Here is a 26,831-nt window from a genome sequence, read left to right as displayed (position 1 = left end):
TGTGACAAAGCAATTGTTTGAACAAGTAACAAAGATGTATGTGAGATGGATTATTGTTGCATTCTAGTATAATAAATGTAAAAGCTTCTACTCAAATGCTAAAGTGGAGTAGCACAATACATAATGAGTTTTTTTTCTGCAAACAGTATTAGTCCTCTGGTAATTAGGTTAAAAAGAGGGGATGTGAGAGATAAATGTAGCTATTTTGTTCTGTTAACTTTCCTTCTGTAAAGTTGTCTGTAACTATCGAACTATGAAGAACATGTTTTAGCTAATGCTGAAAGAGAATGTTGATCAAAATGTTGCCTGTATTATATACACACCTTTATTTTCATGGAGACACTTAAATTGCTAGTACAATTGAAGGGCAGATTACAAGATGTTATTACTTCTGTGCACTCACTGAGATAACCAACAGAAATCTGAAACACGCAAAGGAAAAATGAAAACTTTTAGCAGCTTTGAAGCATTTCTTTGATACCTGCAGTTTGACTAGTTTACAATGCAAAGACTGAACCCCAGAAAGGAAAAAAGAGAACTGCTACAACCTAACTTCAAAAGCATCTTTAATTTTTTCCCTGTCCATTAAAATGGAAAAGACTTCAATTTCTGCCCGACATGTACTACTAGACATGGTTATGGTATTCTTCAGAACCGAAATATTAGAAAGCAAGAAATAAAGAAAAGCTAGGGATTCTTCTCATTTTTTTTTTCTTTTTTTCTTTTTTCTTTTTCTTCTATCAGTCCCAGTACTGTTGAGCTTAGGAAGCTTGAGTCAAATGTGCTTTATCAGAGCAGTCAAAACAGTACACACTATCAGAAAAAGGCCCCCACAGGAAGATGGATATAAAGAGATTTTATAGCTTAACCAGTTGTCAGAGTTGTTCAGAGGTTTGAGTTTATTCTTATTTTACTTGCAGAGTCCAAGGTTTTCCTTTTGGAAAACTAGTGTCTTTTTAATGAGATAAATACACTTAAAATGTGGGTTGTTTGTGTCAGCTGCATATGTCAGAGATGGCTTGCTACTTTTGGTTCTTGGGAGGAAGTAGTAACAAATCTGTCTCTTACTGAAAAACAGTGCAATTTGTTGCCATTTTCAAGAAATTTTATTTGTTTACAGGTGTCAGCTGCGATGCATGTTTAAAAGGAAATTTTCGAGGTCGCAGATACAAGTGTTTGATTTGCTACGATTACGATCTGTGTGCAACTTGTTATGAAAGTGGCGCAACAACAACAAGACATACAACGGACCATCCCATGCAGTGCATACTAACGAGAGTAGATTTTGGTAAGTGATAATTAATTGTGACCATAGCCATTTGCTACAGTTATAAGCATAATGTGTATTTTCTTATTTTTACTTGTTAAACACACTGAAAATTAGAACAAGTTTCCATCTTCTAAAACCAGGCATATTCCCTTTGATCCCAACATACAAAAACTGTTTTACATAGTTCTTTTTCTTTTAATATGATGCACAAGAGATTACTAGACTATTTCATATATCTGACAACAGTGACGATTTCTAATTAACTTCCAATTTAAAAGGTATAGGCAAATCTAGGCACTCCGCTGCCACCGGCACCTTCAGTATGCATTTTTTAGGATGTGCCATAATGTAAAATAAAATGGTGATGAGAGTTTAGAGGAATGTTATTTTATGGTGGCTTCTGTGGAAATGTAATGATAGACTGTATTGAATATAAAAGATTAGTGATGAAGACTTGCAAGTAGTCCTCTTGGGACGTGTTTAAAGTCATACTAATTAAATATTGTTTCTGACTGTAACACAACCTCAATATTAAAAAAAGTTGCTCTTGTCCTCTTCTGTTTCACTAATTTCTGTTGTACCATATCATCTTTGAGAAGTGGAGTTGTAACTCAGGAGATACTTCTATGTCTAATCTTTATTTGAAGATATTGATGACATTGGGCATGTCTTTGTTCTTTGTATTTGTTCTAAACTCATAGGACTGTTCTAATAAACAGCTTTTAATGATTCTAGCTATATTGTTCTGTAAATGTTGACCTCTTAAACACAATGGTTTCTTAAAAGCTGCAGTTTTATTAATTGTAGATGATTTCTTTACCTTATTGGTTAAAACAAAAGTAAAATAATAGTGACATTGATTTCCTTATGAACTGAGCAGAGAACAGTTGAATATACATACTATAGTTGCTTTCTCAAAACTGCCTTTCTGTGGAGAAGTCTTTCATTTTCTCGTAATTCTCAGGTCTCACCTCACCCTAGGAGTGCCAAATAATGACTTCAAAAATTGAAGCCCTGCATATCCAGGATTTGGAATGGAGTTTTTCAGTGAATTACCAAAAATGCCTGTGTGCGTTTTCATTTGCGTATGTTTCTTTTTAGGCTTCTTTTTTTGTTGTTGTTCTCAATTACTAATGAGGTAAAATTATTTGTGTGACAGTATATTAATTCAGAGTACTAGTCATGGTTGGAAATGCACAGTTCAAAGTTATTTGGCCTCCAGTAACTTTCATGAATGTTGCATGTGGGGTAAAATGACAGAACTGCCATAAACATTAAGTGCTCCTCATGCATAGGAAAAAGAGGGCAGACATGTTTGCTGTGGAGCCTTAAGCAACAGTAAATGATGTACTCAATGTACTGAGACAAGGATTTTTTTTTCCCAAGTCTTTAGCTCTTAAACTCCTACCGTTTCTTATCACTTCTACCACTGAAGCCTAGGAATGCCTAGAAAACATATTTTGCTTCTTAAAATTTGGATATTTTTCTTTTGGAATTCTTACTTCTACTTATGCAGACTTATTTAAGTCTGCACAAAGAATCCAAATAGCTAGAAGAAGGTTTATACTGAAGTACTGGCATAAGCTCATCACAGTGCTCTCAGATCTACTTCTTCATTATTTACAGTTTTGGAGTGTAGGAAGTGTTTGTGCTACTGTAGCTTCCTTAATAATAAGAAGAAGAAAACAAGTTCTTCTAGTGTTTTCATATGGCTTTGTGTGTGAGCATTGTTCCCTTAGAAACAGTATTGGGGGAAAAAATATTGCAGCTCAACTCTCGAACTTCTTGTTTGATTAGAACCCTAAATCAAGAAAGAATACATGAGGGTGTAAAGAATAGAACAGGAAAGAATACATCACCAGATTATGAACCACAGCAAAGGCTGACGACAGAGCACCAAAGTACAGAGAATCTTAAAAATTTATACCCTAGAGGATGAACTAAGAAATATTTACAAATACATCATTTTTTAGACTTCAGGAAAGGTTATGACCTCATTCTTAAAATGTCTTTGTTTTACAGTTCATTATGGAATGCAAGGCATAGCAGAATATGGTTTTTACTATATGTTGCAGTTACTTAGAGAAACTTCAGTAACTTTTCAAAGGGCTTTTATAAACCAAAAGATTATGTGACTCTGAGCCAAATTCAAAAGTTTAGGAGCTAAGGAACTTCAAACTAGTTAGGACTAGTACAAAACCACCTGTTCAGAGTTTTTAGGCTAACTGTACTGGTGAATGTAGACATCACCAGGGAAAGAGAGAGAAGTGAATTAAAAGATTCTAGAGAAAAAGGTTGGCAATATAAAATTAAATGGCATAGGAGTGGTGAATTTTTCCACTTTCTGCTTAGTGACATGGGAAGCTGGAATTTGAGAGAGCAAATGTTTTGTAGTGTATGGTAGTATGAACAGGAAACGTAAGAGTAAAGAAAACTGAAGAAAACATAAACAGCATGGAAGGTTGTTGTTATAGGTAGGGATATGAATCCTAGAACATCTGTTCACTGACAAATTTTAATACCATTATCTGTAGTCAAGTTTGATTCAAAGCTGTGAAAATTGTTAATAGGAATAAACTTACAGTTGTTACTGATGCTGGGGTGGGTGGAGAATAGACATCTGGTAAAAGGTGAGCATTGCTTTCATACTAGAAAGAATTAATCCTTTAATTGAAAAACTACTGATACAAACACTTCAGAGGAAGTTAGTGGTGATTTTCTGGATTTAGAAGTGAGAATGGGATCATAGAAATGTTTTTGCCCAAGATGCATCTGCAATTGGTCACAAAGAACCTAGTATCTCTAGTTCCCTTCAACATTCTGGCCACTGTTGTCTCCACATAGGGGACTGTGGAATTAACCTAAGTACTCTATACTTAAAGCCATGACCAAGTTCTGGTTTGCAGTGAGCAACTAATCACATTGATTTGATTGTCAGGAATTGTTTGCACTTAGAACAAAGCACATAATTGTTTTCCCCTGTGAGAGTTCTGGTCAGTTTTTTTTAGAGTTCCTAGGCACAATAATGACACAGTGTGTGTAATAGGGAGGTGCTCTGGAGGAGCTTTTGTCATCACCTTGATTTTTCTGAAGAACTCATGTAGGAGCCCATAGGACATTATTAAAAATGAATAAAACCCCCTAGTGTTTTCTAGCTATGCCAGTGTTCACACTGGTTGCCCTACATCTTTTTATAATTATTATTATTAGAAATCAGTATATGATTACCATTACTGTTGAAGGAAAATGGGATCCAAAGTGATAACAGTTGTATTGTTCTCCAGTTCCCACCGAGACACTGAAAAATGATGCATATTGGATGCTTTAAAAACCTGAAATATGCTGCCATAGTAGGGGCAGAGCTTTCAAAATATTTCGCATAGGATGACAAATGACCTTAAAGCACAATGCCTTATTTCTGAAGGGCCAAAAAACAGAACAGCAATAGGTCTGTTTGAAGAACAAGGACATGTTTGCTGAGCAGTCACTGTAGACCTGTGCTTTCTGTAGAACAGGTCAGGATGATGGAGAAGTTGAGACCAAATTTCACAATTCTGGTTTCTATTGGAAAAATAACTTATTGACAGTGAACCACTGACTCTGAATTCTGAGCTGCTAAGATGCTTTATGATTCTAAGCATATAGCCTCCAAATTACTCCTATGATTTTAAAGAGGTTAGACTGGCAAAAAAAAATAGTAGTACAACTTAACAGAATTTTCCAGCAAAATCCTATTGTGTTACATCTATTCTGTATTTTAGTAGAAATACATTTAGTTATCTGCTTAGATGCTAATGTGGCAGAAGATCCTGCCACTTTTTGTGACTACCATCATTTAGGCGACTCATTGTCTGAGTTACTAACCTTAGTAGTATAAACTGTGGAGTCCAGTTAGATTTACTGGAATTCAGCTGAAGATTTTCTCCATATTCAGCCACTAGAATAAGCTCTGTCTATTACATGTGTATGTTGCTAAGCCATAAAATCACAGAAGAGTCTGCTTTAGTTTGGGAGGGGACTGTGGAGATCATGTGGTCCAGTCTTGTATAGGAAGCGCAGGGCCTTATATTGGCTATCCTGTTGGGCCAAATCTCAAGTGAAAAAAGGTTCTGCCTTCTCTGGGCAATCTATTCCAGTCTTTAATAATCTTCATAGTCAGGAACTTTTCCTTTACCCATGTGGAATTTCTCCTGAAGCATTTTTTACCTGCTGCCTCTTACCCTACCTAGTGCCTCCTTGTGAAGAGAATACCTCCATCTCTTGTATTTACTACCTTTTCACTACCAGAAGATCAGAATTAGATCCTTCCCCCCACCTTTCCAGAGCCTTCTCTTCTCCAGGCTGGATAAACCTAGTTTCTTTAAACTTTATTCATATGTCAGATCCTCAAACCATCTTGCTTGCCTCTCACTGGACCCTTTTGAAAGTCACTCTTGAACTGGGGAGATCAAAACTGGACCCCGTACCCTGATGTGGCGTAACAAGTGTGGATTAGTGCAGGACAATTGCAGCCCTTGATCTGCTGGCTGTTCTCTTGCTGATTCAGCCCAGGGCACAGTTTGCTTTCACTGATGCAAGGGCGCACTGTTGGCTCATGTCAAGCTTACTGTCCACCCTGACATCCAGGTCCTTTTCAGCAAAACTGTTCCCTAGCCAGTTGGCCCCTACCATCATGCACCATCTGCTGTATTGGCAATGCTTAATATTGGCATATGGACAGCAAATCCTTTATAATCTTCATCAGCATCTGTGTTTGTTCATGGTACCTGCAGCTGAAGGTGACCACAGTGCAGAGAGAGGGGCAATGTCCTCACAAACAGCATGCACTCAGGGTGTGCAGGGCAGGATTGGTGACAAGAATAGATCCCATTATACCACAAAGCAAGAATAACAAATCATGTCTGGGGTCAATGCAGGAAAACCAATTCTGACAGCAGCAGGCAGGACTAGGCACAGGTATAACATAGTCCAGGGCCAAGAGTGCTGTGCTTGAATCTAGCTTGTTGTGCACGCACCTGCTGTGAAGAGCTATGTTGAGGTTGACTGGGGCAAGTAAGGCCAGTTTGTGCATTCAGGACCCTGGCATGGAAACAAAACATCCAGCTAGTCAAACAAACTGAGTACCTGCCATAGCCTCTGTCAGCCACAGAAGCGTGTCCCTGACTCTGCAGCAGTTAGACCAGCACTATTTAGCTCTGTGGTTGAATACTGAGATTGCGAACTGATGATATTGCACAAATAAAAATAGAGGATATACCATTTCTTCCTACTGGACATAATTGTACTCAGATCTTGCTAAAAGATTGAAATACTGATGGTCTGACTGGAAGGAACTAGAAGCTGTTCCCTCATTTCACTGAGTAGATATTTTACTATAACAAAAGTGCCTCTAGCAGTGCTGCGTTTTCATCGAAAGAGGAGAGCTCTGAATAAGAGGAGCAGAGATTTTCTGTGCTGGAAGTAGGTAACTACTGTCAATAAAGCAGGATACCATACGTAATTGACAGTATATTGGAATCTAGATGAATGGTACAGCTGTATTGTATTATCGTTTTTAGTTTCGTAGGATGTACCATTAGCATAATTCAGGTTGGAAAAGCTCTTGGGAGGTCTCTAGTCCAACCTCCCCATCAGAGTGGGGTCAGCTGGGGTCAGACCAGCTAATTCAGGATTTTACCCTGTTGGGTCTGGACCTACAAGAATCGAGATGGCACGTTCTCTCTGGACAGCCCACTCAAGTGATCAGCTGTCTACATGGGGGAAATGACTTGATTACGTGCAGTCTTCATTACAGGGCAGGCTGTTTTCGTAGTGAACAACTCATCGACCTCCACAGACCCATTCCAATTTGTGGATGTCTCTCTTGCACTGGGTCCCATACTGGAGGCTGCGTCTGGTCAGGGTGTGACGAGGCTCTGCCCTGCCCTCGCCCTGGACTTTACTCTTGTTCGCTCTGCCTAGGATGCTGCTGCCCTCGGGGCTGCCCAGGGCATGCTGTCCCTGCTCTGTTGGCTGCTGCTGGGACTTCTCCGCAGAGCTGCTCCTGGCCCCAGCCAGTGCCTGTACTGGAGCTCTGCCATCCCAGGGCGGAATGGATATTTGTCCATGGTGTATTTCACAGGGTCTCTGTGGGCTTGTTTCCCTACCTGAATTTTAATAAATAGAGGGTGAGTAAGCATTGTTTCTTTAAACTTAGAGTGGCCAGCAAGGTTTAGAAAATACGCAGCAAAACAGAAAAAAACAGTGTTCAGGATAATATCATCTTGAATAATAATGTTTTCTTACAAGTGGTAGAGGAGTGTATTTTTAGAAGGTGGTATTTGTCATTATTTAGTTTCTTCTACCTTTCAGTTCAAATGTTGGTGTGTGAAATATTTTTTGTTAGTACACAACAGCTTGTATAAGACCAACATTTTTTATGTCTATAGATACATCTAACTGAAATGAAGTTGCACTTCATTTAGTAAATGAAACTAAAATTCCTGACTTCTTTGTCCCTTCCAAAGAAATATATTTTAACAGTGCACAAGGACAACCTGTTACAAAGTGTATGCCTGATTCATCTCCTTCAAAGATTGGTTTTATCTAAAGAATCATACCATACTACTTCTGTCTCATTATCAACTTCCTATGTAGATAATGAACATGTGTTAGAGATTTAGCTGTTAAATAAATACAGGTTTTTTGACTATAGATGGATGATAAAGCAAGATTGCTCTTGTTGTTGAATTTTTGTATTAAATCCATTTTCTTCCAGAAAGCTATGCTTTCCAAACATGGCTACGTTTGAATTCTAACTTCATAAGCTGTTGTTGATTCTCCTTTACAGAATATTCTGATACTTTTACTATCTTCCTTGTACTTTCCTCTGTATGGGAAGCAATGTGCGTAAGGAATCTTCTCCTAGAGAGCTGTGTTTAGTCTGGATTTTTTTCCATTTTCTTTTTGAACAAGTCATTCTTCCTTCTTTGCTTTTCTGAAAAGAGGACATTAGTGGTCTAGAGGAGTTTGAAGAGTTACAGACTCAAAGTATTGGGTAGGAAGGTGTTTGGAAAAAAATGAAAATTCATTACCTGAAAGATCTGTTTGTGGCCAGAAGGGATAATTCTCTCGTCATAAGCCAGTCTCATCAGAACAGTAATGTAACTGTAAACAGAAGCAGTAATGCAATTGTAGAATGCCTCACCTTTGCAGTCTTAAGAAGCCTGGCCTGTTCATTTTTCCCCTACTACTAGTCACTAGGGCTTTAGCAAATGAACCTTTGAGAATGTTAATAGCATGACTACATTAACTTCTTGAGAATTCTTGCTGGCCTTGTAAAAACAACAGGTGGACAAATAGTCATTCAGCAACTTTAAAATCAGACAGAAAGATACAATTCACTGTATCACTCAAATTTTCAACCTCTTTTTTCATTTAGGTTATACTTTAAAACAGAAGATACCTGGTGTCCTATATTTCAGATTAGAAAAGATCTATGGGGCAGGAATTCCATTATATTAAAGGTGGGGAGAGAATAAGACCAAGGAAGAAAAGAGTTGAAGTAAAATCTTCTGAGGGAAAAATCTTTGAATTAGCTAGTAAGTGATTACGTTTCTGATAGGAGTCCCCTTTACCTCTCAAGGAAGGCATAATGATCTGGCATGTGATTGCAAGTTTGCTGCGAGTTATAAGAAAGATGTGAGAGGAGACAGGAGTGGGAGGAATATGCAGAAGGCAGAAGCGAGATATAACCTGGAGTATATATGTTAGTACAACCAGGAGGCTTGAATTTGGACTGATAGATTATTATTTTTATTAATAAATGGTTTGTTTCAGATCCTTTAAAAGCAAGGACCCGAAACAGTACCTGTCAAACTCCTCCCAGTGTGGCAGAACACCCTGTACTGCTGAAACTCTTGGCTTCTGGACTGAACTAAGTATATCAAAGGAAGACAGTTTTTGCTTGCATGCTGATCTGTTTACCACTCACTTCAGACTGCTTGCAGCTCTGTGCCATTTGCTTACCTGAAAAGCTGAGTTAGGTCAGTTTCATACTTAAAAATACTTCTGCTCATGAAATAAGGTGAGGTTTATAGGCAGAATATTCAAGAATAATATATACTTTTTATATGAAAATCCTTTGAAGGGTAGTAAAGTGATATTCCTTCCCCCCCTTTTTTTCCATCTGGCTTGCTGCTTCAAGTAATCATCTTTTTTTTCTATCGAAATCAGTGTATAACGTGCTAAATTTCCAGGAATGAGATTGCTGAGCTGGGTACAGTCCTCAGAGGGAAATTGACTTCATGTTGTTGTGCATGTGTGTGTCCATGTTTGCAAAGACTGAGACTTGGTTTTACAGCCAGTAAATAAGTATTTAATCATCACTGTGAGGATCATACCAAAGCTTGAGGGAAATCAGAGGATCGTCTAAACAAGTTATCATTAATTTTCAGAGTGTGTATGTGTGTACGTGAGACTGATGTTCTCAGTATTTTTTTGCTATTTTGCTGTTCCCATAGTTATGTAGAATATTTTGCAGAATTTCTTTCTGAATTACTGAATTTCAGAGAGCAGTATAGTATTTGCATGTACTGTTTTAGGCAGATTAAAAGTAGTGAATCTTTGAGGCTTTTTAGCTATTGTTTTCAGAAGTTTTGTTATCTCACTTATTTTGCTCCTGAAGTCTTTGTGTAGGTTTCAAATATCTTATGGTTTTATGACAGCAAAAAAACGAGAGCCCAAGTTTACTGTGTTTCCCTTGTGGAATGACACCGTTAAAAGCAAGAATGCTTTTAAGCTTTTCCTCTATGGTATGTGCTGTAACAGACAGTGCAGTGAACTTCTTTAATTAGAATTTATACTCAAATAATGTTAAGGAGGATTCTTTCATTCATCTTCTCTGAAGCATTTTGTGTTGTGTATTTTGGATATCTGTTACTTTGAATCTTTATCTTTTCAATTATATTTTTTTGAAAGAATGGACGTTCCACTTCTTGTATCACTGATTCCTTCAGACGGTGCCTAAGTGTCTTAGAACTTGTCCCATGTGAGCGTAGTTCTTGCTTTGCTCGTTTGAAGCAATGACATGTTTAAATTTGTGCTTAAGTATGCACAATTATGAAGTTTGTGTATGAAGTATGCTAAAACTTCAGAAAAGCTACTTGAGTTGAAAGGTAGTTAAGAATGTAGATAAACCTAATTCATCATGTAGGCTGCTACTGCCCAGCACCTTGACACAGGGGTTGTCTGAGTTTTGAATGCTAATACCATAATCCTGCCTAAGCCCCAGTTTTTGTCTGTCTCCATGCCAGAGTAACTGTAGCACTGGCCTATCTGTATGTAAAGAAAATAGAAGTTAATTTTGAATAAGGAATAAGTACTACAGATAGTGTTAAAAACTTAGACATTGGTAATTTTTGTAGTGTTCCATTTTGAAAATGTAGTAAACATTCTCAGACTGGTTGTTTTTTTTTTTTTTTTTTAGCTTCTAAAACCAATGAGCAGTTTTAGGTTGTGAGATGTTTTATTACTGTGTAGTAGCTTTGTTTTCTACAGTTGAATAAAATATATTTAAGTGGTGGCCAGTGACATTTCTCACAAACATGGGAAAGTAGATCTTTAATAGACATTTCTCTTGCAAACCTCACTAATTCTCCCTGTGGGTTTCTGTGGATCAGGAAAGGACTCACAGAAGTGTGAAGTAAGACCTAGATTCCTTTTAGTCATGGTTCCAGGCTTCTGTTTATGTCAGTACTACGTAAATGACTTTCAGATTTTGGGTGGCATTTCTTCCAGTGGATCAGTATACAGGCTGACTTCGTCTACATAGTTCTCCATTTCACTCGCATCTGAATTTGTTGTTCTGTGTTGAAAAGTTACTACTCTAGCTCAGTGCACAGAAAATTCAAGAATCTTAAATGCTGCTTTGGTGACCTGAGACTTAATTGACTGAGAACTTTTAGCTTGGCATATGATACTTTCTCGTGTGTGTGTGTGTGTGTCAGAAACAAGAGTCTAGATGGAGCTCAAGTTCAGTGTAATAGATAACTTGATGGACTGGTTAAAATGTTCATTTTGTCAGGCAGTATCTACTTGGGCACTTTTTTTGACTGCATTTGGAAAGAGGTTATCTCTCTCTCTCATCCTCCAGCATGGAAATTTCCCAGAAATATTTTTCTGAATAGGGCGGGACAAGGATTTACCGAACACTTTTGTTCTACGGTGTATTGCATGTATGGAGCTGTACTGAACCAGTATATTTAACTCTACTTACGATCATGATACTAGTAAGTAGGGGGTTCTAGCAATGGTCATGGAGTGTTAACATTCAAAACTTCTAGTTATTAGTAAAATATTATATGAAAACAATCTTCTTGAAGGTGCAGAATCTACAGCAGCATTTTATTGGTGCGTTCATTTGAGGAACGCATTTCTTTAGCTTAAGTGATATCTTTTGTCTGGTTGCAGAAATAAAAGAAATACTATTCTGTACTTCCTAGTTATCTGCTGAAGACAGTTCCATAGCAGAGTGTGCAATAAACCTTGGGAAGTTGCTGCTTATACAGCAGAAGGACATTAGATAGCTACAGATTAGATGGATATTGTCTTGTGGTGCAGAACATTATGTTTCTATATTCATTGAAATTTGTCCAATTTTTAATTAGAACATTCAGAATTCTATGTAAATATCTGTTATTTATCAGTAATTCCTAGCAAAAAATGATAGTGAAAGATTTAAAATTATTTGCTCAAGAAAACTGCATTTTTGTCTTGATTTGAACATCAGAATAAAGCTATTCATCTTTCCTGTAGAATACACAACTCCTGCAGAGACAGAGAAAGAAAAGCATTATTTTCTTGCATGATTTGTTAAATTTTCGTAATCAGTTTGGAGAACTGCTGAACTAGCAACTTAAAGGTGCCTGCTTCATCAGTAATACAAAAGTGCCTAACTTCAACAAGCCTAAATATTGAAACTGGTGTGTAACAGATCTCTGATTCCTTTTTCTTTCAGTCTTCTACAATTTATCTTCAAGACTTTTCTAAAACTTCTTATTGCTAAACACTGGTTCAGGTATGGCACCAATATTGTCATATTGAGTCATTCAGTACTTCTAAAATTACTGTTTTAAATCTATCTTTAAGAATAGAGAGTTCAGTTCTTGAAAACTTTTAAGCTATTCTAAATTACTGTAGGTGACCTAGTATTAGGAATAACAAGCCTGACAGAAAAGTGAAGATTTGGCAGCACCAACAACTTTTGCTGCTATTGAATATAAGAAAACTATGTTATGTTTGCTAATGAAGAAGAAATTTGATCTATTTTTTGTCAGTTCAGTAACTGAACACTTTCTGAATATCATAATATACATTTTACACAGAATTAAAATATCCATTTTAATCAAATACCAGATTAATTTATCAATGATTACATTCACATGCATTCATACACACAGGTTTTCATGAACAAAATAACTCGTTTTACTGTTAAAAAGTAATCTTTATCAAAACATTTTCTGTTCTAGATTTGTACTATGGTGGAGAAGCTTTCTCTGTAGAGCAGCCACAGTCTTTTACTTGTCCTTATTGTGGAAAAATGGGTTATACGGAAACATCTCTTCAAGAACACGTTACTTCTGAACACGCAGAAACATCAACAGAAGTGGTAAGAAGCTTCAGAATTCATTCATGATAGTAGCATATGAAAAATAATCTGTCTTCTAGTATCCCCCTTTGCTTTTCTATTTTTCTTTGACGCATATGTTCATTTAAGTGCCTTGTAGGAAAACATGTACCTACGTTTGAAAATGACATGAGAATTTTTCTGCGTTTTAAAGGTATCCTGATATAATGGAATTGCTCCTTTCTGGTATGGTTGCTGCTTTGGTTATCGTGATAGAAAGCTGCCATGTTTAGCAGCTTATTTTCTGTAAGACAATATTTAGAATCTCCTATTGGTTACTCTGTTGTATTATACATCATCTTTTTTTCACAATCCATTGCATAATTATCAAACCACTTCACAATACAGAAGACTGCCAGAGCTATAGTCTTACAAGTATGCAGCTGATTTGATGGTCTGTTTTTAAATAGCTTTTGTAACAGACGAGGTGTATTTGTGTATCAGAAGTTGTCGGAACTGTTGCTGTTCAGCAAGGGACTTCTTTCCACCTCTCCCTATTAGGACAGTTGACAGAATTAAAACTACATTTCCATAAGTATTTCTATTCATTATTTATTTATTTATTTATTTTAATCTGAGGTGTTAGTTTCTGTTATCCTATTTGTTTTTTGGAGCAGGAGAAACTAGGTTAGCAACAAATAACTTATTGGCATAATCATGTCATGTAAATTCCCAATTCTAAAATATTATTACAAAATTTTTCTTTTCTGGGAAAGGCCATTTGATTATTTTTTTAAAAAAAGTCCATGTGGGTGCGCTTGAAATTCAAAGTTATGTATAAGAGTTTTAATATAACTCACCTTCTTTTTATAATGACAAGGCTAATGTGGAGTATCCCTCCTCCCCAGATAAATAAAAATTATTAAATTCTTTTGAAAAAACTTAGACAATATTGGTTCATTCCCTTCTGCAAAAATAGCATTATAAATTATATTGATCTACAGAGTGACATTTACTGTTTCCTTTCACCTGATCACTTGCTTTATTTTCTGTTTATGTCTGTTATCAGTTAATAGGTTTTCATTTGTATACCATAGGCCATATTGGAAAAAGTGGTTTGCTTCTGTTTTTTGTTAAGTGCCCTGATCATCTAGTTGCAACTGCTGGTTATGTCAAAAGACATTACAAGTATTAGGTTATCTTGCACTTAGGAAAAATTTGTCTGCTATGCTTTTAAAAAAAGGAAGAAGAAAAAATCTGAGTTTGTTCAGGACAATTTGCGGTTTGATTTTGATGCTATTAAAGGATTGTTCTCAGCCCTTATTGCAACTCTAAGAAGTTAAATGCTAGTGGTGCTTGAATGCTCAAGCTGTTGTTTTAGAAGAGTATCTTATTTTTGGATTACCTTTGTTTTATATTTATTTTTAAAGCCTGTGGCATTAACTCAGGGGCAGTCCCAAATTAAATTCTCAACCAGGAGACTTAGGTAACTTTCTAGAAGCGGAAAATGGATCTGTGCTTGTGTATGGATTGTATGGGTGCTGGTAACCCTGGAAGAACATGTAATTATAGAAGGACCTCTAGGGTGCTGTTGTCCAGTTATAATCATTTTACATTTTTTAGGTTCCTAGAAAAATGTGAATGCTTTAAACAGATTAATAATTAGTAATGTATTGAAGACTTGACTTCAGTTTTCTATTCTAATCCTCTTCTAGTTCCTTTAACTTTCAAGGAATTCTGTGGAAGAAAAAAGACTTTCCTCCTAGAGGCTGCTAAGAGTCTCTTGGAGGAATGATAGGGGAGATAGTTTGTCCACTTTTTTGTGACTCTGATGTGTTCTGATCCTCCCTAACAACACAGAGAAGCAAACTGTTTCATTCATACCAGCTTCACTGTAGGACCATAACTCGTGTTAGTGACGGACTATAAGTTCTGTCTTTTTGGGTTGTTCTCTAACTGTGCAAGTTTTAAACATGGTGTTAGTCATTGGAAGTTCCACATTTGGATGGGTTTCTGTGATGGCTTGGTGTTGTAATTCTGATTTGCACCACTTGATGTCAGTGATACGTTCCAGGATGTTAAAATTCTAGGTTATTAAATTTGACATATTCTTGTTTGTGCTGTGACTTCCAGAATTCAGTTCATAAAGCCTAGCCTTGTGATTTCAGACATCTGCTGCTCCACTGTTTTGCATGTGAAAACAAGTCTTTACTATTTAACTGTGGATCAGTGTGCAATATTATTATACTGCATCTTTGTTCCAAAATCGTGATAAAGGACAATTTTAACTGAAGATGACTGTATATGTTTGTGCTAAATGTTAAATCTAGCTTTTGTGATAAGTGTTTAGCATGCGTATACATACAGCAGGGCAATGGAGTTATATTTTATGTAATGTTACTGAAGAATCCATATTTTCCTCCAAACCTCTCTGCCCTAGGTTTCAAGCAATTATTCCTGTTTAGATACTGACATGTAGTATTTATAGTGGCTCTAGATATTTAAAGATGTTTTTATTTGATAGGTTTTAAGCCACCATACAGGAATGGAATTATTTTTATTTTGATCGTGGTCACTTTTTTCTTTCTTTTTTTTTAAACAGTAAATCACTACTGTTCAACAGAAAAAAAAATGCACTCTTCAGATACTTTTAATATTTTTAACAAGCAAGGATTGAATTCTGCCATTTTTATACAGAGTGGAACAGGTTAGAAGGCGAGACTGCCAATTTTCTTGGGTGTTTGGCATTGTTGTATGTATGGTAATGTTCAATATTTGTAGGTGGGACAGTTTAATAATACCTAAAAGGTAATTGCTTTAATTGTAGATACTTTAATGAAAAAGTTATGGTGGTATCTACAGAAGCAGTCATAAATATTATGATTATTTAAAGTCTTCAATGTTACCACTCTAAAAAGTCTTTAAAAAAAGAAAAGAAAAAGAGAGAAAAGAAAAAAAAAAAATCATATGATGTAGATAAGACCTAAAACCCCAGTAATTATCAGCCTATCTTTTCCAATAGATAGCTAGTGGTAATAGTATTACAGGGCAAGTGCAGAAGAGTCTGACTGTCATTATGGTGATCATTATTGTTGCTGTTGGATTTCAGTAAAGTGGACTGATCAAGACCAAAGAAAATGCAGCATTCAAGTAGAAGTCTGCTAGCATTGCAAATCCGAAAATACGAGGAAACTTCCTCAAATGTCATGTCTGAATCATGCTCCAGAATAAAGACACAAATTTTCTGCTATTACATTGCATTTAGCAGATTTCTGAAGTGTTGACCAAGGCAGTAACCAGATTTATGCTTGAGCTGTAATGAGCAGGTTGTTGACACGTTGTGAAAGTTGATGAAAACTTTGTTTTGCAGTAATGAAGCAGAGGAAACAAATGATTCCTGTTTCTTTCTTGAATGTTATATTAATTCCTGTTAAGTGCAAGCGACAGGCTTTCTGTAAGCACAAAATAGTTATATACCTTGTATATAATTAGGGAGATAATGGTAAATGAGAATGCTTCTGCAAATAGGCAGGTATTCTGTCAGAGCTGGAGCCTAATCAACCTAGAGCTTTGAATGAAATTGACATAAGGATTGCAAATAGGATTTATTAACACAAAAAATGGTAACTTCCACAAGACACTTTCTGCTATTGTTTTTCTCTGGTTTTTACCACTTGTTCAAGCACACTATATTCAGTGGTTATGTTAGCTGTGTCATGCTGATCAGTGATGCTGCAGTCGTAGTGACTGATAGGCATTTTGCCAACACTAACAACTGAATTCTTGTTTGCTTATAACAGTGCTCCACTAACTCTTCCTAATGAAAAAGCTCTTGAATTCTGTGCTTGCTGGATAATTAGGGGTAGGACCCTAATTTTCTCCTTACTCTTCCTTTTAATTTTTTCCTTGATGATGTTTTTCTAAGGACTGTCTCTCCTCTTTTCAGGAAAATGTAGGCTATTCATAATTCCATAGTTCTGTTAAATTGTGTAGAATTTTCTTCTTGTTTTTTTTCCCAAAACATATAGTTCTTTTCATGATGTAGTTCTGCTTGCTCAGTGAAAAAAGGGAAGGAGAAATTTCTTACTTGAAAATTAAGCTAGTTATCACTAAGATTTTGGACTCTATATTCATCTATCCTATATACATAGATTCCTGTCTCCCTACTGAGTAGCTTTATGAAATCTTGGCATAACTGAATATTTATTACATTCAGATTACTGAGGAAGGTGGTTGTTACTGTTGTCGTAGGAGAGAACAGTTCTTTTTTCACCTGTTAATTATGGTGCAGTGGTTTTGAGGTGAGAATTTCTTCTCGAGATAATTTGTTTCATAGGTTGCCCACTTAAAAGTGAAATTTTCATAGCAGAAAAATCCATTTTAAAAATCATGGATAAAACTCCTCCTGTTCTTAATGTTGCGTTTCATTTGTTCTTGATTTTTCTCCAGAATTGCATGGTTTTGGCAGGTGAGTGTGCTCTGATAGTTATAAAAGGTAATCTGCAAAGATAAAAAAAAAAAAAAAAAAATACTGTCCTTAGTCCTGCTTATGTATCACAGTTCTTTAAAAGCTGCTTTGTGAGGGAAAAGTCATGTGAGTATTTTTGTCTCATGAAATTCTGGTCTACTTTAAACACTCGCGTTCTGTTTATTTGAGGTGTTTCTCTGGCATTTGAAATTGCTAACTGCAGTCAACCCACTGTGTTACTGGTAGCTATGTCCTCCCTCATGCCATAATAAAATGTCTTTGCTCTATAGCATCTGCTTGTATTGCTTCTGCAATGATGGTAAGTCTGGGAAGAGTAGTTCAGTGAAGAGAAATGCTGAGGATTGAAAATAAAGGGGCAAGGAGTGTAACAAGAAGCTTTTAAAATGCCTTTTTGCTCAGACTGATTCCTAAATTTAAACTGACATTAAAGATGTGGCAACACTCTTAAAGCCAGATGATGTTTTCCAGTAAATGTATTTGAAGATACTCTCCTTCTCACCTACAAAAGAGCAAGACAGATGTGTGCTATTACATATATGTCCTTAATACCCAGAGTCATTTGAGAGCTCCTGTGAAAAGCTTGAGTATATGTGTGAAGAGCACCAGGAGCCTGAGCCCTGCTTTGCAGCCAGGGCTGCTACACAAGACAAGACCACTTGAACATGACAAAGAAGCAGAGAAGTGCATAGATGGCAGTTGTATTTAACTGTCCGTATGCTGTTAAAAATGAGCACTTAAAACTTTTTTCCTTAAAAATGTTTTTTGGAATGGATTTTTCCTTCTTTTTGATCTGTGATCTCAAAAACTTCAAAATCAGCCTGAAAAACTCTTTAAAAAAGAAAAAGAAAAAAGAAAACAAAAAACACGTCTCATCAGGTATGCAAAATCATTCAGGAAAAACAGGTAAGTAACATTTGTAATGGCACTGGTCTGCTTTGCGTAGTTAATTTATGTTTTGAGTTTAAAAACAAACAAAAAAAACTCAAGAAGAAACATTTGTGCCTTCTCCCAAAATTCTGTTGGGTAGGGATAAAGAGATCAGCGGTTCTCTGCCAAACCTGTAATTAGATGTTACCTGAAAGGGTGGCCTCAGTTTGATACTTCCAACAAATATGCATGTCTGGTCTCATTTTGCTTCCTGCAGTTCCTCTGCTAGTATTGGATAATGGATCCAAATGTTTGTGGATTTGAAGAGCAATGACTAAAGTCAATAATGTCATAGGAAGGTGCAAGCAGGCACATAGTGATCCTGCGTAATCACACCCTACTGTCTTTGTCACAGTTGGCATACAAAGATTAATTTTAAAGGCATTGCACACTGGATTTAAAAAATCTACTTCTGGTTTTCATAATATCACTAAAATCATAAAGGAAAAGAGGTTGAAACTAGCACCTGCATTTAATATGGGCCTGCAGGTATATTGGTGGATACCTGCAGTGTGGTTTTTAAAGCGTAAGAATCACTGTCAAGTGCTTGACTTAGTGATATGTGTTCTGTTCTGTGTAAAGTTGATAAAGTTGCTTTTTATCATTTCAGATTTGTCCAATATGTGCAGCATTACCTGGAGGGGATCCTAATCATGTCACAGATGACTTTGCAGCTCATCTTACACTGGAACACAGAGCTCCTAGAGATTTAATATCCTTTCCTAAGTTGACCAAAAGAGGATAGACTGATCAATCTAATAACCGTAACTGCTTGTTTTGATTTTGTACTCAGGTTCTCACATCTCTGGTTTTCCTGGAATTTAGTTGCTGGAGATCTATGTATCAACTAGCGAATTAACCTTTTAATTTTAAAAACTACCATACTGTGAACAGAATGTAGATACCCTTGACAGTATTTTTTTTCTCTGGTAGCAAAAGTATTCAAAGTTTGACATGCATCTTTTTGCTACCTGTTTATCTTCCCTGGTCATTAGTTCTGAGGTTATTTTGTGTATCTGAAAGCAGCCATCCAGATTCAGTAGTATGTTGTAAGTGTTTATATGACCAGAAGTGGATGATTTCAGGATGATTTGTTTTGAGAAATGATTTTAAATTTTTTGATTAAAGCCTAATTGTGCTTTATTTAACAAAAGTTAAATTACTAACAGCTAGTTAGCACATAGAGAGACAGATGAGTCTCCAACATTGGCCTAACAACTTGAGCAGAGTCAGCTCTGTAGGCCAGGACAGGTGCATAGTTGTCACAAATGGCTGCGTATGTTTGTTGTTACAAGTGCTGTGCAGCCATTGCAAGGTATATCCTTTTCCCTAGAGACTGTGGACCATTCATTAAGGCCCAGTTTATTTCTTTAATAGGAAAGCTTTTTAAATTTGTTTAAAGGTGGATTTTTAACCTCAATCATACGGATAGTTCTGGCTTGGCTATACTCAGCATATCTGTGCGTAACAAGTTATGGCTAACAAAGGCTTTTTCTTATTTCAGTGCTAGTAAGATTTTTGTGCATTCTTCTTTTGTGAAGTGGAAATAGAATCTGTGTCTCAGTAACAAACTTGGCTAAACATGCATTGTCAGAGTTTTCTAATTAACAAGTAGAAAACTTATAGAAAATAAGCAATCCATCTTGATATTTCTTAGACATCATAAAAAGCTGGAGATAGATGAGAAGTTTGTTGTACAGTTCACTAGATGTCATGATTTCAGATCTGTAAGTCTGACAACTGCAGCTGCAGAGCACATCAGCTTCACATTAAAATCTTTGCATCACTTTACTGAGTGAAAGAGTAGTGTGTCACCTGAATATTTCACATTGTAAGTGCTCTTGCCATTTGATAGCCAAGCCAAACAATTCTGTTTTCTTAACTTTGTGGTTACGATGAATCCAGTGGCGTTCGGCATGTACGTAGAATGTTTCACCCAGGCCGGGGTTTGGGAGGCCCCCGTGCACGTAGGTCAAACATGCACTTTACTAGCAGTTCCACTGGTGGGCTTTCATCTTCTCAGAGTTCATATTCTCCAAGCAATAGAGAAGCCATGGATCCTATAGCTGGTAAGAGCTGTAACCACAGATTTTTACCCCAGCATCCCTCTTGTGTACTTTCAGATGTAAAATTTGAGATAACAGTGGACCTGCTTTTCTCTGTTCTGAAACTGCATTTATAACATGCTTCACTGTGCTAGTGTGATTGATGGGTGGTTACTGATGAACAGTGTGCTTCACTATCCACAGGGTCTGTGCCTTGAACTGCTGAGCCCAAAGTTGCTACCCCGTTATCTTATGCTTTTTGTTCTAGCAAATATAAAGCTTATTCTCAAGGCTAATCTGTCCACAAATATGTGTGTTTTTACACATAATTGTTTCTAACTTCCACAATGTACACCTGTGTGGCTCATTTTTTTGCCTTATGTATGAAGGTGTTTATAGAAGAGATTATGAATTTCAGTTTCTTTTAGCACAAATGTGCAAAGCATTAACTCTTTAGAATTCATGAAGATGAAATTAGCTGAGTTTGAGTATTATTAATGGACATATAAAACATGTTCAATTTACATTCAGAATGCATTTCTAATGCCAGACATGCTCATTTCAGAGATTTTTCAGGTTTGCTTTTAAATGTATTGTTACAAGCATTTGCAGTGTATTGTGGTCATGTTTAGGAGAACTGTGAAGGGAAGAAGGAAGTCTCATTTTCAACTCTGGACAGTCACAAAGACATACTTTTAGGGTTTCCAAGTATAACTTGTTTAGTATTTGTTTAACTTTGATATGAAAATAGTTTTTTACAGAAAAGAATGAGAAAGACAGCTATTCTAAAGAAAAAAGTTCTCCTAATGGAAAATCTTAACATTTTAATTGTATTGTCTTTCACCATGCCAGTGTAAATACCAGGGAAACTTCAGAACTTCCTGTTGTTCTCCACCCTGGCTTCAGATGCTGAGAAGAAAGGCTTAAACTAGAACTTCGTATTGTTAGGGTATGACTTCTTGAGAAGTAGCCAGCCAACCAGCTCAATAAGGCTTTGTCCGTAAGGGAGCTGCAACTCCGCTACCTTCTGTAGTCAAAAGTACCCTTGCCTTTTTGCTGGCTGTGGTGTTCTGCTGGACCTCTGTGACCTGATTTAACTCATTAAATTAGCAATAGAAGCTGTTGCAGCAAGAGGAGAAAATAGATGAGTTAAATGAGGTCACAGGAGGGTCTGAAAAGTAGACCCTTGTTCAGGAAGGGAGGATGTTTGCATAGCGTGGAGTGCCAGGCCTCCTCTTTCTGCTACAACAGCTGCTAGGTCAGCTCAGTTAAATGCAAAGTGACTGCCTTGGTTTGTTTTCAGCCTCACAAGGCCTTTCCATTTAGGGGCATTAAATATGTGATAAAATAACATTCTTTTGAGTCTTCTCTAATGTGTTGGAAGTTGCATTTAGCCTTCCATTTTGTTTGCGTGTCTGTATCATACCGAGCCGCTGTCTCAAACTCACAGCTGCTTCCAGATATAGTTTAGCTACACACAAAGCTTTAACTTCCAGTGAGAATAAATACAGCTACATCTTGTCTGGCAGTTTTATGTCTTTCCTCTAACTGGAGTGATAAATCATGAAGACCATTTGAAGTTGCAATTCTTATTTAAAATAAGTAATTTTTGTAGCACCTGTTACATTTCTAGATATTTTTCCCTGTGTTTTCCTGTAATTAAAATGAATAACCATATGAAGATTAAAAAATTTACTCCTGCTGATAAAAGTGATTATCTAAAAGTTCCTAACACAAAATTACTGCACTTTACTTCATTCCCATAATTAAATCCTTAAAAGAATTGTACTCTCTTAGGGTATGATAATTTTCTGTTTATTTTACTGTAATAGTGTTATAAATAAAGGAATGGGCACAGGAACAACATCACACCTAATTTCTCAGTCCTTGAATCACAGAAGTGTCTACACACAACTTTAGGGTGTAGAAGAGATTCTACAGAAAATTAGTAAACAGTACTAAACAGTAATTTAATGCTAGTACTTACTTTTTAGATTTTTTGGGGGGTATAAAGCTTGCCATAAAAATTCCATATCTCTGGGGTGTAAGACTTAATAGCCAGTCATTTTTTTAATGGCTAGGCCTTCTCTGTGCTTCTGACATAAATAGAAGCCGTTGTTACAGAACATTTTTATTGCGAGAACTTCTGTGTCAGGCAGTACTTGAAAATGTTTTCTTAACTGAAGGAAGAAAGCATTCAGTCAAATTAACTTGAATAACTGAATTAAAAAAAAAAGTAAAACTTGATTAAATATTTCTCTACAGCACAGCTTCCCTCCAGAATATTGGGAAGATAAAGCCTGTGTATTGGAGGCACATTTGTTGAGAGGAAAATAAAATCCCTAACAGAAACTGGTTTGACTTGAAGTAACGTTTTAGGGAATCACTGCAAAGGACTTGACCTACAAGGCAGTCCTTAGAGATTGGCTCTCTTATTTAGAAGGCTTTAAGCTTTGATTTCTTATTTGGAGTAAATTTGTGCATAAGTGAGTTTTAGTCTTCCTTACTCTGTGAGACATAATGCTTTGTCTTTTTCCCAAGAGCTTCATTGTTCTTTGATTTCACTGATGAAAAGCAGTAACTGATAGACTGAATTTCAAGATGTGTGTATTCTATTGTGTAATACTCATTTAAGATATTTCACCACAGAAAATTTTCTCTTCTCTGGCAGAGCTTTTATCTCAGTTATCAGGCGTGAGGCGTTCTGCAGGAGGACAGCTCAATTCCTCTGGCCCTTCTGCCTCTCAGTTACAGCAGCTGCAGATGCAACTGCAGCTGGAGCGACAACATGCACAGGCAGCAAGACAACTGGAGACTGCACGCAATGCAACTAGACGCACCAACACAAGCAGTGTCACCACCACTATTACACAATCTACAACAACAACCAACACATCTAACACAGAAAACAGTCAGCAGACGATCCAGAACTCCCAGTTTCTTCTTACAAGGTAACTTGTCCCGTGGATGCGCTTTTATTTCTCTCTTACTATTTCTGTTTCCCTTAGCCCCGATAGAGAAAGTTCAGTGAAACTGTCATGTGTTTGCCCTAGCAAACCCAAGCAGGTTCTTTACTTGTAAGCAAATATGTCCCAGGATTAATAGACTAATACATCATCCGAATATATTCATGTTAACATCAGTAGCGGTCCTAGAATGTGCAACTCATAAATTGAAATCCAAAAGAAGACTACTTCACTCTTTGAATTAGTATGGCACCACTAAAAGCAAAAAGCTTCATCCACTGAATCATTCTTAAACCTGTTTACTCTGTCGAATGTGTTTAAAGATGTGGTGGTAGCCTGCTTTATTACCATATTCAAAATGTCAGAGTAAATGTCACATCTTTTGTAGATTTTGTTCCTAAGAAATGTGATGTTTGGGAGCTTTCCAGTTGTTTTTATATACAGCTAAGTTTTTTAATATAAAATAATAAAATGTTCACCACTTTCCTTGCACTGTCAGGAGGACATCCAAGAATTTAATATCCAAGAGCAGTAATTTATAGCTGGCCTGAAGGGAATTCTTCTGCTTTCAGAAAGCCAACAGAAGTGGCTACAGGAATATCCAGTGGTGCTCTAGTGTGTGCAAAATGAGAAGCAATTGCACAAGCACGCTACGTATTTTTATACATGTTTAGGAATATGTTTAAAGGTTTAGACCTGAATGTAAATTAGTCATTTTCTGCAGACCCTGAAAAAGGAAAACCTTGAAATTAAAATTAGTCTTACAATTTGAGTTTTGGCTATATAAACGGCTTCTGGCTCCAGGCAAGGGACTTCTGCCAAATCCCTGATCAAGTCTGAGTTAACATATACTGTCCTCTTGTTTGCATTTGTAGCATCTCCTTTTCAGCTCTACTGTGTGTCTGCTCCTAGGCAATGTGTAAATATTATTCACTGTGTCTCTATGTCAAAAGGAACAAAAGGCATGTTACTTAACTAAACTGTGCCCATTTCCCCTTCTGCTTCCAACAAAACAAGAGCATTTACTGTAATGTAAGCATATAAATTTGAGCCATAATACGTAATGAGAACTCAGAAGGCAATATTGTTTAATAGGAAATGAATCTTTTATTAAAGTTGAAGGTTGAATAGGCATTTATATATTAAATATTTTAGAGAATGAATAACAAAGCAAATAAAGGATGCCATTAACAAACAGTATACATGGCTGTTGTAGAAACTATAATTAGATCCCAGGGTTGTTTTTATAGAGCAGTCACCGCTCTGTTGCTCTAGTTCTTTTACCAGATTCAGAGTGTTGACCTTCTGAAATCAAAAGGTTTTTCCACATCCCCCCCCCATGCACCACAACCCCCAAAAGAGACTCATTTTTCTATTTGATGGTGAGAAAGAGTGATTTTAACAGTTCCTATGTCAAGATACTTGGGTTTGGTTCAACCTTTTCATGTCGTATCATTTTTTAAATCTAAATGCAAAATAATACTATATGACATCTCTCAGTCAGAGACTTATTTTTGAGAAATTTAATAGAAGTATCTGGAAATGTCAGTCAGTTGCCCTCTTTCAGAGGTGGGATCAAGTAGGAGCGAGCAGTTTATTTTCTTACCAGTAGAGGCACTATCCCCTGAGACAAACGGCACTGTGAATAGTGTATTGTGCTTCAGGGATCTGTAGGCATTATGCCTGTAAGCTCTGTGTGAATTTAGGAGTTGAACTGGAGACAAAACAAGTACCTAATGGGTGTCCAGGGAATCCCAGTACCTCCTCTAAGAGACTTCTTTGAATAGCGGGAAACTCCTTGAATAGCTTTGTGTTTTCGTTTAGTCTTGGATTCACTTCTGGAGGCTGTTGTAGCGACTAGGGTGCAAGGTCTGTAAAATGTGCGCTTGTTTTGTTGGGGTGTCAGATGTTGTCCGGTCTCTGCACGTCAAAGAATGAGCAGTATCTAGGCAATTCCTAGAGGAATGGTTCGCGAGGGTCTTTCAGCACATGTCAGCAGTGTCATCAGTGAACTAGGCTTTCACCAACTGCTTGTCTTGTCTCTTTCCTTGCTGCTGTGCAGGTTGAATGATCCTAAGATGTCAGAAGCAGAGCGTCAGTCAATGGAAAGCGAACGGGCAGACTGCAGCCTGTTTGTTCAAGAGCTTCTACTGTCCACTTTGATGCGGGAAGAAAGTTCCTCCTCAGATGAGGATGAGCGGGGGGAGATTGCCGATTTTGGTGCTATGGGCTGTGTAGATATTATGCCTCTAGATGTTGCTTTAGAAAACCTAAATTTAAAAGAGAGTAATAAAGGAAACGAGCCTCCTCCACCTCCTCTTTGATGACATCCCACTTCGCAGACAATGTCCTCTGTGCTGTATTTGCCAATGAAAGTGGACAACAACTATCTTGGGTTTGTTTTGGTGATTGTAATTTCAGGTCTGTCACTCTTGTTACATTGTGTACATTCAAAAGAAAGAGAGAAGATATATATGATAATCATTTCCACTTAACTAATTTTTACTTCTAGCAGGTAAATGTAGGTTGCAGTGCGGAGCAGAAAGCTCTGTGTCCTGTACCTTGACATGCAAAAGGCTCTCCTAATACTCCACATTCAAACTGAAGAGGAAAAAATGAAAAATCTCTAATGAAGCTGCTGTGTGTATTTATGAATATTAATGAATAAAACTGCTTGGATGGTTTACCTTAACTACTGCATGACGTTTTTTGCAGCGTGCATGAGTTTTAGTGACCTTGTCATTTAAAAATTAAATACAAGGAGTAAAACTATAAAACCCAAAGCTTTCCCATTATTCAAAGGTTACATGACAAAAAGGTTAGTGCTCACTAGCAGTTTGTGGCCACAAAGTAGCTTTTGAATAATATGTGACTGAATGATATCTTTATGTGCTGTTCTCGCACACAATGGAAACTCTGCAGTGCGATATATTGTCGCTACCAGCGTTTGGCGTTTTGCTGTGTGTGACCATTATGTTGCCCTGTTAGTCATCACATCCATGTGGAGTTGAACTTCATTTTATGCATCTGTAGGAGACACAACAGTAAGGCCACTGCTGGGATCTACTGCAAAGGGCTTTTGTGTGCCCTAAAATCAAATGTTGTTCACTTTTGTTTAAAGTTTTCTTTTTTGTGGTTGTTAAAATTTTTTAATTGTTAACGTGTTTTATTCAGGTGTAGATGATTCATTTATTCACTGTGTTTAAAAAAAAAAATTAACCTGGATTATGTTGTCTTAGTTTAAAAAACCTTCACAGTCTCGATCATATTCTGAGTTATTTATGTATTTGCTTCATAGTTTGCAGAGATCTATCAGTATCAGGAGAGCTTGAGGATTTGGCTTCCCAGATTGTCAATATATTACAATTTAATTCTTAATGCTAACTTTAGCACCTTTTATTTATTGTTTCTTTTTGTTGTTGTTGTTCTGGCATAAAAACATTTAAAAGCCTTTTAGTTGAATCATGACACCTACATGCCTATACTGTTAATCCTACCTGTTTAACAAAAGCAAAAGAAAAATATTTTT

The 26,831-nt window shown here is 36.7% G+C and overlaps 1 protein-coding gene across 1 annotated transcript in view; it reads left to right on the top strand.

The window, feature by feature from the left end:
- Nucleotides 1-25,994, top strand: part of KCMF1 (potassium channel modulatory factor 1) — a 51,859-nt gene extending 25,865 nt beyond the window's left edge. The window contains 6 exon segments of the mRNA XM_062599741.1: nt 1,121-1,288; nt 12,778-12,917; nt 18,902-19,003; nt 20,186-20,360; nt 23,008-23,287; nt 25,365-25,994. Of these exon segments, the coding sequence (XP_062455725.1) occupies nt 1,121-1,288; nt 12,778-12,917; nt 18,902-19,003; nt 20,186-20,360; nt 23,008-23,287; nt 25,365-25,626 (1,127 nt within the window). The 3' untranslated portion in view covers nt 25,627-25,994.
- The last annotated feature ends 837 nt before the right edge of the window (nt 25,995-26,831 follow it).

The sequence above is a fragment of the Rhea pennata genome, chromosome Z (assembly GCF_028389875.1).
Source record: "Rhea pennata isolate bPtePen1 chromosome Z, bPtePen1.pri, whole genome shotgun sequence".
Classification (NCBI taxonomy): Eukaryota; Metazoa; Chordata; class Aves; order Rheiformes; family Rheidae; genus Rhea; species Rhea pennata.
This window is presented reverse-complemented; position numbering and strand designations above follow the sequence as displayed.